The sequence below is a fragment of the Haliotis rufescens genome, unplaced genomic scaffold (genome assembly GCF_023055435.1).
Source record: "Haliotis rufescens isolate VD_foot unplaced genomic scaffold, xgHalRufe1.0.p SCAF_18, whole genome shotgun sequence".
NCBI classification, from domain to species: domain Eukaryota; kingdom Metazoa; phylum Mollusca; class Gastropoda; order Lepetellida; family Haliotidae; genus Haliotis; species Haliotis rufescens.
The window spans coordinates 26,066,529-26,080,229 of NW_025963868.1; the positions used below are offsets into that span (position 1 = coordinate 26,066,529).

Here is a 13,701-nt window from a genome sequence, read left to right on the forward strand (position 1 = left end):
AATCTATAATTCTATGAATCAACCATATACATGCAGTGTTGAGCTTGCGATTGTTCGTGAAATAGATTTGATTGTTTGTTTTTTAACGCCGCACTCAGCAATATTCCAGCTATATGACGGCGGTCTGAAAAATAATCGAATCCGGACCAGATCTAGACAATCCAGTAATTGGGATACGATGACATGCATCAACCAAGTAAGACAGCGAGCCTGACCACCCGATCCCGCTAGTCGCCTCTTACGACAAGCATGGGTTGCTAAAGACCTACTCTACCCCGGATGTTTACGGGTCGTTCATGAAAAGGACAAATAATAAACAAAGGTTCCCACAGAGTGACACACAATTACTGAATGAAATTTTCTAACTTCCAAGACATATAATAAAGCTACTATCTTAATCAGTAGCGCAACTGTGGTATGAATAATCTCCATCTGTAGGAAACAGCAACGCTAGCAGCTCGATTTTCTACCGCAAGAGATTCCATTGGGCGTAAAAGGTAAACTCGTGATGACATTGATATGAATGGATGACTGAAAATCAGTGATGACACCAGATGTTACCGAAGAACTTGAACATGGTCTATCAGAAGAACCTCCCACTAACGCAATTTGCATTAAAGGGCAGTACTCCTACCACAAGACGGCGCCCTGTAAACAATCGCATCTGGACCAGACAATCCAATGATCAGTATAATAGGCAATTATATATAAACAATGCTTGCAAATTCTGTTTCCACGTTGATTTATATTTTGCGATCGTTTCATTGTTTCGTTTGTGTATTGCTGTATCATCCCAAGGGGCGGTCGGGTAGCCTAGTTGTTAAAGCGTTCGCTCGTCACGCCAAAGACCCGGGTTCGATTCCCGACATGGGTACAATGTGTGAAGCCCATATTGGTGTCCCCCGCCGTGATATTGCTGGAATAATGCTGAAAGCTGATTAAAACCATACTCACTCACTGTATCATCTCAAAGTCTTGTTGACGATGGCGAAAATGGCTGATATTTGGCACGGGTTGGTGGAAATGAAATAGTTTTGAAATTCTAAGATTGCATGCAAATGCAATCCCAATGGGTAGAATGTGTGACAGATATGACATGCTATATCATGGTATATTTGATAGGATAAACATTACTTCGTTATTCTCTTCTTCTCAATAAGGGACCCGTGACGATTCCGGGGCAGAATAGGTCTTCAGCAACCCATGCTTGCCGTAAAAGGTGACTATGCTTGTCGTAAAAGGCGACTAACGGGATCGGGTGGTCAGGCTCGGGGACTTGGTTGATGCATGTCATCGATCCCAAATGCGTGGATTGATGCTCACGATATCAATCACTGGATTGTCTGGTCCAGACTCGATTATTTACAGACCGCCGTCTTATAGCTGGGATATTGCTGAGTGCGGCGTTAAACAACAAACCAACCAACCAACCAACCTCTCAATAAGGGATTCTAATCCAGTCTCAACACACAAACATTCTGAAGAAACATACTCTGGCAATCCAGTATTTCTTATAGTTTCTCTTTTTGTTCAGTGCAACATTCATCCAGAACGTCAAATGCATATACTTAATTAGGTAGTACGAACGTTATGTATTTTAAGGCCTATGTAAAGCTTTCAAAACGTTCTGTGGTAGCCATTTGGAAGATTTCCTTCGGCGTAAAAGGCAAAATTGCGGTGAAAATTAGATGAATTAATGACGGAAAATGAGTAGGAACACCATGTGTTCGCGAAAAGGGTAAGCCTATCCTGCCCTAGTCTGTCTTACAGACCCTGATATAAATATGTATCAAATACAGCCCATGCAAGTCTATAATGTTTGGCAAGTCTAGATTACTGAAGAGAGTCACTGGGCTCCCTTTTATTATATTTTTATTAAGATAGAGATTAGATGTTTGTCTAATCGTGTCCTACAAACTCACGCTGTGTGAAAATCAATAGTAAAGAGAATACTAGTGTATTCCCACAATAAAGTTATGCAGAGCTATGCAATAGATTGATGCTAGTGTGATATTGCTAGACGTTATGACATACCAAAATACGAATCTTAATCGCAATGTTATTGTGCGGCAATGGGTAACCAATCTGGCTAACCTGATCCATAATCGACCTGATTAGCATCACCCCCGTCGGCAACGGCGACTGCAACTACCAGTGTGTCGTGACTCCGGGGTGCGATTGTCCATGCATGTTTCCCCGTGGCCAATGTTACAGATATATGATTAGATAATGACGTAACGCTTGTTGACCACTGGTCAGTATATAAGATGGCGCATTGGTCACCTCGCCAGTAACTGATACCCCGTCTTCACACAAGGTCTACCAACTTGTAAGTAGAATTGGATTTTTATATTTTTGTAAAAATAACTTCAAGTGACTTTGTACGTTTGTACCGCTTACCTCACAAATTGTTTTTGAAGTTGCAAATTAGCAACCTCTAGATCTGTATCTGCAGTTGGATGCAAATATGAGTCTTATAACATGCATTGAACAACATGGCATCAATACTATTTATTGTCTGTTAGGACGAATTACTTATTTACAAGGCCAGTGCAACCTCGTTTTTCCGGACCCTGTTAATCTGGAAATCATCTGTATCACTTCCTCCCACATCAGGGGCGGTCGGGTAGTGGTTAAAGCTTTCGCTCGTCACGCCGAAGACCCCGGTTCGATTCTCTACATGGGTACAATGTGTGAAACCCATTTCTGGTGTCCCCCGTCGTGATATTGCTGGAACATTGCTAAAAGCAGCGTAAATCCATACCCACTCACTCACGCAACCTACATCAAGCTGACACGCCGTGATATAACTGGAATACTGTTTGAAGCGGCGTTGAACCCACTCATATATGCATGTTATAAAAGCAGTGCAACATAGACTAGTTTCTATATTGCCAATAGGTATGGAACATCTAGAAAGAGATTGTGCTGAGAAACGGAAAGAATATCTGTTACTTATTAACTTATCGTGATGAATTGTCCATACAGATATCAACATGGCACTGGATACGTTTTGTGGTGTAGCGACGGTCATGCTTGTTGTCATGGTCATGCAGACAGAGGGTATGTACATAAAAGCGATACAAACAATGTCCATAGTCACAGGAAACATCAAAAGGCAATTCAAGTGTTCATCTGATAGAAAAGCGAAAAAAAACCTTCATATATTCATAAGAAATATTTGCCGAGAGCAGACTCGATTTAACCGTTCAGACTATACCATGATCATGTGTTTATGAATCACTATTAGATAGTGATGGTACCAGGTGTTGGCGAAAAGGTGAGCATATCCAGCCCCATATCCAGTGGCACCCGCTACAAATACATGCAAAGTCAAGTCAATTGTTCACCTGAAATAGGGCGGTCGGGTGGCCTAGTGGTTAAAGCGTTCGCTCGTCACTCCGAAGACCCGGGTTCGATTCCCGACATGGGTACAATGTGTGAAGCCCATTTCTGGTGTCCCCCGCCGTGATATTGCTGGAATAAAAGCGGCGTAAAACCAAACTCACTCACTCACTCACCTGAAATAACACGGGAACGTATGGTACAGGTCAAAATGGGGAACTGTAAAGGACATACTTCCTGTCACTGATGCACAAAATATGAAAACTTCCTGATCATGTCTACCTTAAAACTTTTTAAAATCTTTGCTCAGGCCGTGATTTTGTAGCAATGATCAAACAACATTTAATCAAGGTGAGGTGAGGTGAGGTGAGGTGAGGTGAGGTGAGGTGAAATTGGCTTGAACGTCGCGTCCAAGATAATTGCACTTATATAGCGACGTGCATGCACGTGTGTGTGTGTGTTTGTTGCTGCTTGTACTAGTTCGGACTGATGCCGATTTATAGTGCTAGCTCAATGAGATACCATGCCGCAGTTTAACATGAATACCCCACTCAGACACAGTATACTGACTCCGAGCCGACCAGTCCTTGTTTTAGCCCCTTAATGCCGAGCGCCAGACATCTCAACAACAAGTACTATCTTTTAACGTCTTTTGGTATGACGCGGCCTGGGATCGAACCCCGTACTTTCCATTATCCTGCCACTAGACCACGGAGGCGGTCTAAAATGGCTGGGACAAAATGAGAGAAATACTTTATCAATGTCTTCTTCCTTATAATGGAGTACAAAGTTTCGGATAACCTTCGTTGCTGCCTTCGTGACTTGGCTGGGTAAGAGAGGTCTCACATACAGATCTAAACATAACTCCTTTCAGCTGCCGCCTGTGTGAACAGCACCGCATTGGTACAATGTGTGAATGTGTGTATTCCTGGAATATTGCTAGACTGGCGTTAAACCATACTCACTCTCCAACGCCACATTCAGCAGCATCCAATTTCTATCAATTCAGCATGTAAATAATTCTGGTGTGGCAGAGCCAGTGGCTGATAGCATGAGCAGTTGTCCACGTCGACGACATACGCTGTGATAATTAGCCAAGCATTACAACCCCACATATCAATGTGGCTGTGTTACCACTGTTCAAAGCCGTGTTGAACTTAAGCCACTCAAAGACGTGTACAAGGAGCTCATTCAGGGACTTGACCAGGAATTTTCACTTTCAACAAAAAGTAGAACCGCCACACTGGTCTATCATATGATCACAGTTTTGTTTTATAGTGACCTTCTTCTGCAGCTGCTGCTTGCACGAACAGCACCGACTGCGGCGTCAACGCCAACTGCGCCAACTCCACCTGTGTGTGTGATCCTGGGTATCAAGGAGATGGAGCCACCTGCACCAGTGAGTACCATCAGCAGGGAGGCTTTCAGAACATAGTGCTGATCACAGCCGATATTACTAAACTAAACTCAAACCTTAAAGGTTTTCACAACATTGCCCTTTTTTACAAAATAAACACTGACATACGAATTTAACTTGAATGCAACAAAAATGATAACAGTTTATGGGAAAGTGTTCTTGATAAAATACTTTCGTGAAGATTATGTCTAAATCATTTACTAATTACTAAATGTAAATACTCAGTTCGATCAAATATGCTTGCTAACATATCACGAGGGACAAATATTTTGTGGAAAATAGACAAGGTTTGATAGACACGGTTTGATAGACATGTCACCTGATCTTTGACGTCCTTGACCTTCAGCTATATGCAGCATGCTGGACTTCCTGCTGGGGGTCGGGTTCCGCGCCCTGCCAGGGGACTGCAGTCGCTTTGTCCAGTGTGACGTCACAATACCCAAGGTGCAGTATTGTAGCTACGGCACAGTGTGGAGTGACGTCATCAAGGCGTGTGTGACACCAAGGAACGGCAACTGCAGTAAGTACAACAGAAACCATTAACATTTATAAGCTTTATACATACAGTAAACTATATATAACGAATACGCTTATAACGAACTGACGGATATAGCGAACTTACTTTTCTGTCCCGACTATTTGCTGTTTATATATATATATATATATATATATATATATATATATATGCTTATAACGAACTACGGTTATAACGAACTAAAATTAGTGGTCCCTTTGAGTTCGTTATATCCGTAGTTAACTGCAATTTATATTGGTTAAAGCATCAATAATAGCAACGCGCTGTAACCATCACCAACGCGTATTAACAACAGTGACTCTTATATCATATTTCTTTAGTAAATACCTTGGCAAGAGATACGACCCCTTCTTCTGGATCCAGAGGTCATATGTTAAGCCATATTAGGGTGGGTGATTGAGTAAATGGTTGAACGCCACAGTCAGCAATATGTCATCCACATAATAAGACGAATACATGACACTTTCTCATGGACAGCAACTTCTTTGATTCTTTGAAGGAAGTTTGAGAGGTACTTCTTCCTCCTTGGTCAGGTGAATGATGAAGGAGCAGGAAGTAGCTCTGAAACGTCTTACAAAGAATCAAATAAGATGCTATCCATATCCAAAAAGTGTAATGTATTCATGTTCTCCCAACCTCTAAATGCCTTCTCAATGACCACATAATGAGGTCTGTGTATACTTGAATCTGTAGCAGACAAACCAATACACGAGCATCAATATACGTCTTCCCCAGCGAGTCAGTCCTCTTCACGTGTAGTTAGTTCTTACAGGTGACCTTTTTCATTGTTATTCCAGAAAGAGAAATAAATCATTTTATCCCCCAACAGTGGTCAATGTGTTTCTGTATATATAAACTTCATACTGATGATTCCTTGTATCTGTTTTTCCCCAGACAAGTGCAGTGGACAGGCTGACGGCGTCGAGCTGCCCTACCCCCTCATGTGCAACTCCTACTGGCAGTGTCAGGGTGGGGTACCCCGTGCCATGTGTTGCCCTGTCAACAACACCTTCGTGGATGGTTCGGGGTGTGTCAGTGGGTCATGTGCTGACACCTGTCCTCCTGTCCAGGCTAATTACACAGCAGGTAAATTCACATTAATATACTTCTGCACAGGCTAATTACACAGCAGGTAAATTCACATTAATATACTTCTGCACAGGCTAATTACACTGCAGGTACATTCACATTAATATACTCTTGCCCTGGCTAATAACACAGCAGGTAAATTCACGTTAATATACTCCTGTCCAGGCTAATTACACTGCAGGTAAATTCACATTAATATACTCTTGCCCTGGCTAATAACACAGCAGGTAAATTCACGTTAATATACTCCTGTCCAGGCTAATTACACTGCAGGTAAATTCACATTAATATACTCTTGCCCTGGCTAATAACACAGCAGGTAAATTCACATTAATATACTCCTGTCCAGGTTAATTACACAGCAGGTAAATTCATGTTAATATACTCCTGTCGAGGCAAATTACACAGCAGGTAAATTCACATTAATATACTCCTGTCGAGGCTAATTACACAGCAGGTAAATTCATGTTAATATACTCCTGTCCAAGCTAATTACACAGCAGATAAATTCATGTTAATATACTCCTGTCAAGGCTAATTACACAGCAGGTAAATTCACATTAATATACTCCTGCTCAGGTTGATTACACAGCAGGTAAATTCATGTTAATATACTCCTGGCCTAGGCTAATTACACAGCAGGTAAATTCATGTTGATATGCTCATGTCCAGGCTAATTACACAGCAGGTAAATTCACATAAATGTACTCCTGCCTTGGCTCATTACACAGCAGGTAAATTAACATCAATGTACTCCTGTTCCGGCTAATTACACAGCAGGTAAATTCACATTAATATACTCCTGCCCAGGCTAATTACACAGCAGGTAAATTCACATTAATATACTCCTGTCCAGGCTAATTACAAAGCAGGTATATTCACATCAATGTACTCCTGTTCCAGCTAATTACACAGCAGATAATTTCACATTTATATACACCTGCCTTGGCTAATTACACAGCAGGTAAATTCACATCAATATACTCCTGTCAAGGCGTATACTTACAGGTAATGTTACAGTTGCATTATAAGAGGTAAATTGACATTTATACAGTCAAATCCAGACTTATTTTATTACAATATAAAGTGTACATTTTTTTTAAATTCATCTTCCGAAACAAAGCTTAGATAAACGAAGAGCTGTTATGTTAATTCTCTTTACCATCACACAGATCCATGTGAGTTTGCGCCCTCTAGCGACGGCCCCGAGTTTTACATGGAAACAGTTACCGGGTTTGGTCTCATCAGGAGGGACTGTCCCCCCGGCACCAACTTCAACAACGTCACCTGCGGCTGTCACGACGTCGTGAATGTTCCATCATCTCCACGTAGGTGTCAAAGCCAATCTTCTTATTGTCTTACTACAAACTGTATGCATAAATGAGTTTCTTTTTCGAACACCACCTTCCCTCATTCCCGGAATTATGCATTCCAGTGTGCCCTATGATGGCTGACATCTACTACGACAACGCCACCACCGCATTCATTGACAACTCCACCAACGACGCCTGGATCCAAGTCAACAACGTCGCCCTTGGCAACCAGGCAGTGTTTTCAGGTTCCAGTAGTCTGGCGGTTTTCGCTCTGGCTGGTGTCACGTATGGCTCCAATCTGGAAATCGACACCGTCTTCTCTGTCAACCCTTCCTCTCCCATCAACGACCAGATTGTCCTCCAGAACGGCAAGTGTGACGAGAACGGACCTTCCTTCATGCTCTACGTCAACGACGTCCCTGGCAACGCCTCCATCATGGACGTGACCTTCACCCTTCAAACTGGCAACTCCGTCGTCGAGATCAACTCCACCTTGACGATCGACGTAATAATTTCTTTATTAAAATATTATGATAATACATAAAAGCGACAAAGCATTACCACAATCATACGAAACTATTGTTCAAAGAGTCATAAACACATGCAATGGCGAGTCAAGTGTTAACCTTAACAAACATGGGAATATGTGGTACAGTTCAAAATAGGAAGTTGCATCTGACATAAATTTTGTCATTGATTCGAATTCGTCAAATATGGAAATGTCCCCCACGTGTCTTCGAAAAACGTTCTTTAAGCTTCACTGCGACCTTACATGTGGAGCTAATTCTACCACTACCTGTGTTTTTCAATTAAGTATTTAATAACCTGTATTTCTTGTTGACAGTAATGCACATATAATTTTGTTAAGACGAATAATAATAATTGGCTGGTATATTTGTACCCAGAAAACCACCAGAGTAAGGGTTGAAGTCAAGTACCCAACTCGCAGCAACAGCAGCACCTACTCCTACACCCTGTTCGACGACGACACCGACATGTCTCTCACCTCCGCCACGGACGTCATGCCTGCCACAAGTGAGTACGACTTTGAATTCATGAAAATAAGTTATTCACAGTGGCACAGACCAAAATTTGAATTCTTGAGTGGATCTCTTGCTGACAAGGAATAAAATAAAAATCCACTTAAAGGCCGTCCATTTAATGGGTGTGTGTTGTATCGGGGACATGATGGATGCACTAAAATATCTCTTGTAAACTAACATTAGTTATAATTTGTCTTCGGTTACAATCAGAGGGGGCGGTCGGGTAGCCTAGTGGTTAAAGCGTTCGCTCGTCACGACGAAGACCGGGGCTGATTCCCGACATGGGTACAATGTGTGAAGCCCTTTTATGGTGACCCCCGCCGTGATATTGCTGGAATATTGCTAAAAGCGGCGTAGAACCAAACTCACTCACTCACTCACTACAATCAGAGGATATAATGGAATGTGTTGAGGGGGCGATCGAAAACGTATTCTGTCTCTAGAAGAACGTTGTCTTGAGTTTAAGTCGGGTGTTATTGCAATTATTATTTCAACCTCTCAGCCACCATCACAAGGAAGAACGCAGCTCTGCAGATCGGGAGTGGAGACTGCACCAGTCAAGGATTCTCTGGGTTTGTTGGATCCATCTTCAGGGTACGTATTTACATCTTTCGTTACATTTTCAATGTTGTTATTTTGTTGAAATAACTCCCAAGTGAACAACACAACCCATTTCTCGATGTCACTGACAATGTGACTGACGTGATTTGACAATATTTTGCTTCTGTAAATAATTAAAAGGTCTTTAAAGTATTTTTCTTGTTTCTCAATTCACGTATTTCGCTGATATGTTTTTTCTGAGTTTCTAAGCCTGTTAAGTTTTCAAGTAAAGTTTCTTTTTTGCTACTGATTTCAATTTTTTGCGCACGATTTGCCATTTCTGGTGTGCCTGACTCACTGAAAACAGCGGTGGTCACACATGATCATTCACTCACTCACTCACCAAAGTGATGCCTATTTCCCTGTACATGCAGTGTGTTTTCATGTGTCTCTTAACACAGAAAGTAAAAGTACTGTAAGTCCCTATGGACCCCAGCATGGTCATCTACCTTCTGATGCTGGCGATCTATAGCCTTTTTTTTATATCTTGTACTGTTTCATTTAGTGATATCTTTTTATGGTTGTATGCTAGTTTTAAATATAAATCTGTGATATTCTAGTTATTTTACTGTCAATCGATGACAGGTTTTTATTTTGTTTAAATACATGTATAAATAATGGATAACTTCTCGTCACGATATGGCTTAAATATTGCCGATGTGACGTTAAGCATAACTCACTCACTCACTCACTCACTCACTCACTCACTCACTCACCCACTCACCCACGCTCGCTCGCTCACTCACTCACTCACTCACTCACTCACTCACTCACTCACTCACTCACTCACTCACTCACTTTTAACATAAATACTTATACTCCTTGTTTGACGCTATATATATATCTCAGAACAATGTTTTTAGTATGTTAATGATCTTGCTTTCAGACCGGAATTCGCAGTTGCGGCATGGGCGTCTGAACTTGAAGCAGTGTCGACATCCAGACAGGAACGACTTACAATGTTGTTCGATATATGCAACATGACGGACAACGACTTTCTGAGATTTTTTAATTTGTATTTATTTGCTATTGTTTTGTATTATTTATGTTTTACGAATAAACTATGTTCTTCATAAAACAAATGTTTTTTGCGCATGTATTTATATGAAACGCAACTGTACTGTTGTAAAAAACGTTTCTAATTTTTAAGAAAAATGACATCAATAAATCAATGACCACGTTAAGTTGAGATGCCTTCCGCGATCTTATGATTGCCTTTATCGTGTAAAATACTGTATACATTTTTTACTTAATTTAAAGCGTGGGGAATGAACAAAACACTAACGTTAAATAGTTGAGTATTATTCATAAACATAAGATTGCTAAGACCTATTCTTGAATGGAAAAGGGGAATGGATGTCACATTTGAAATAAACGGGTATCACCAAAACATAATATTTTCATGAAGCTGAAAGGCTATAAGACCTTCATCACTGTCAATGAATACTACGTTCATTGAAAGTAGACAAGATTGTGTTGCGGGTAGATGTCAATTTAATTGATATTAAACACATTTCTTTGTGATAGAAAGTCTTTTTTCAATTGAGGGTCTTATCACAAAACCTTAGGAACGTAACTATTACAGTGTGGGGCAGGATCAAAACCCTTTTAGAGATCATGTTGCCGAGCACGCTCACCCATCCAACTCCTCTCCGCAACCAACGTTATATGATTTGTAATAAGTACCACAGTGGGTGTCACTTTTTACAGCATTTTCAGTTTAAATAATATCAAAGTTAATGAAAGCCTACATATGGGTTAGGTCACATTAATAGTCTTGAATATACAATAGAACACAAGAGGTGAGATGAAATGAGGTTTAACGTCGCGTCCAAGATTATTGCACTTATAAAGCGACGTGAATGCACGTGTGTGTGCGTGTGTGGCTGCTTGTACTAGTCCGGACTGAAGCCGATTTATAGTGCTAGCTCACTGAGATACCATGCCGCAGTTTAACATGAATACCCCACTCAGACACAGTATACGGAATCCGAGCCGACCAGTCCTTGTTTTAGCCCCTTAATGCCGAGCGCCAGACATGGTAACAACAAGTACCTTCTTTGAACGTCTTTTGGTATGACGCGGCCGGGGATCGAACCCCTGATCTTCCGCTCTCTGGGCGGACGCTCTACCACTAGACCACGGAGGCGGTCATAGAACACAAGAAAATATTGAAAATACACTGTGGGAATGCTGGGTTAGAATCTGCTTTGAGCAGTGTTTCAATTATTTCAAGCAATGTCAACTTGTTGTAGGAGGAAATACCGAAGTCATGCAGGTCTCAGATGTTTACAACGTGCACTGACAAAGTACCACCTAACGCAAGAATAGCATTCAGTTATAAACTAACCAGCCGACAGGATGACAATACCAGTCAAAGTACAAACATCAAAACCTACGGTCGAAACTCTCCATTTACACAGCCATATATAAATTGAATGAGTTAGTGAGTGAGTTGGGTCTAACGCTGCTTTTAACAGTATTCCAGTTATATCGCGGCGTGTCAGCTTAATGTGAAAGGTGTGCAGGTTTCAGACGTTTACCACTTCGGTGAAACCTACGAGCACGGGTATGGTGCTGACAAACCTAGAAACATAATTAGGGCGAACCGGGATTCGAACCTACAATCATAGGTTTCATAGGGATGCAACTCTGCACAGCGAATCGCGGCGCCTTAGACGACTGGGCCACCCGTGCCTCCTATAAATTGAATGAAATTTATACGCGACATGTGAACAGATACCACAACAAAACATGTATGAAAGCCAACATGCCATCTTATTAATACTTCACGTTTCATCTTACAACCGAAGCGGCGGGGTAGCTGAGTGATTAAAGCGTTCTCTCGTCACGGCGAAGACGCGGGTTCGATTCCCCACCTGGGTAAAATGTGTAAAGCACATTTCTTGTGTCCCCCGCCGTGATTTTGCTGCACTATTGCTAACAGCATAAAACAATAGTCAGTCATTCACTCATATTTCAACAGCTTTGGAATGTGACTGGACACGACAACTTTCAACAGTTTCCCCTGGATCCAGACACTAATAAATGTTCTGTGTTGAAGACAGTAATGAGGTATTAGAACCCTCCCAATTGATAGTTGCTTTTTTAGTTGTTATTTTCAAGAGACAGTTTGACTTGAACATCCAAACACTTCTTGCAATGATAGGCTATTCTAATAGGGATGAAGCAACGCTCCTTACAATAACAGACTAATCCAACATGTCCGCAGCAGCCCTCCTTGCAATAATAGCTTAGCCCAACATGTCTGCAGCACCACTCCTTGCAATGATAGACTAGCCCAACATGTCTGCAGCACCACTCCTTGCAATGACAGACTCTTCCGACAGGTCTACAGCAACACTCCTTGCAATGATAGACTAGCCCCACATGTCTGCAGCAACACTCCTTGCAATGACAGACTCTTCCGACAGGTCCACAGCAACACTCCTTGCAATGATAGACTAGCCCTACATGTCTGCAGCACCACTCCTTGCAATGATAGACTAGCCAAACATGTCTGCAGCAACACTCCATGCAATGATAGACTAGCCCTACATGTCTACAGCAACACTCCTTGCAATGATAGACTAGCCCAACATGTCTGCAGCAACACTCCATGCAATGATAGACTAGCCCAACATGTCTACATCAACCCTCCTTGCAATGACAGACCAGCCCAACATGTCTACATCAACCCTCCTTGCAATGATAGACTAGCCCAACATGTCTGCAGCAACACCCCTTGCAATGATAGACTAGCCAAACATGTCTGCAGCAACACACCTTGCAATGATAGACTAGCCCAACATGTCTGCAGCAACACCCCTTGCAATGATAGACTAGCCCAACATGTCTGCAGCAACACCCCTTGCAATGATAGACTAGCCCAACATGTCTGCAGCAACACTCCTTGCAATGATAGACTAGCCTAACATGTCTGCAGCAACACTCCTTGCAACGATGGACTAGCCCAACATGTCTGCAGCACCACTCCTTGCAATGATAGACTAGCCCAACATGTCTGCAGCAACACCCCTTGCAATGATAGACTAGCCCAACATGTCTGCAGCAACACACCTTGCAATGATAGACTAGCCCAACATGTCTGCAGCAACACACCTTGCAATGATAGACTAGCCCTACATGTCTGCAGCACCACTCCTTGCAATGATAGACTAGCCCAACATGTCTGCAGCAACACACCTTGCAATGATAGACTAGCCCTACATGTCTGCAGCAGCCCTCCTTGCAATGATAGACTAGCCCAACATGTCTGCAGCAACACACCTTGCAATGATAGACTAGCCCAACATGTCTGCAGCAACACACCTTGCAATGATAGACTAGCCCTACATG

The 13,701-nt window shown here is 42.0% G+C and overlaps 1 protein-coding gene across 1 annotated transcript; it reads left to right on the plus strand.

The window, feature by feature from the left end:
- Window positions 1–2,307: 2,307 nt before the first annotated feature.
- On the plus strand, window positions 2,308–10,412 carry LOC124133034 (protein PIF-like). The gene is made up of 10 exons (XM_048398486.1): window positions 2,308–2,329; window positions 2,989–3,063; window positions 4,640–4,744; window positions 5,109–5,282; window positions 6,192–6,383; window positions 7,559–7,714; window positions 7,822–8,204; window positions 8,605–8,734; window positions 9,245–9,336; window positions 10,229–10,412. The coding sequence occupies exons 2-10, from the start codon at window positions 2,997–2,999 to the stop codon at window positions 10,259–10,261; spliced, it is 1,332 nt and encodes a 443-aa protein (XP_048254443.1). The 5' UTR covers window positions 2,308–2,329; window positions 2,989–2,996; the 3' UTR covers window positions 10,262–10,412.
- The last annotated feature ends 3,289 nt before the right edge of the window (window positions 10,413–13,701 follow it).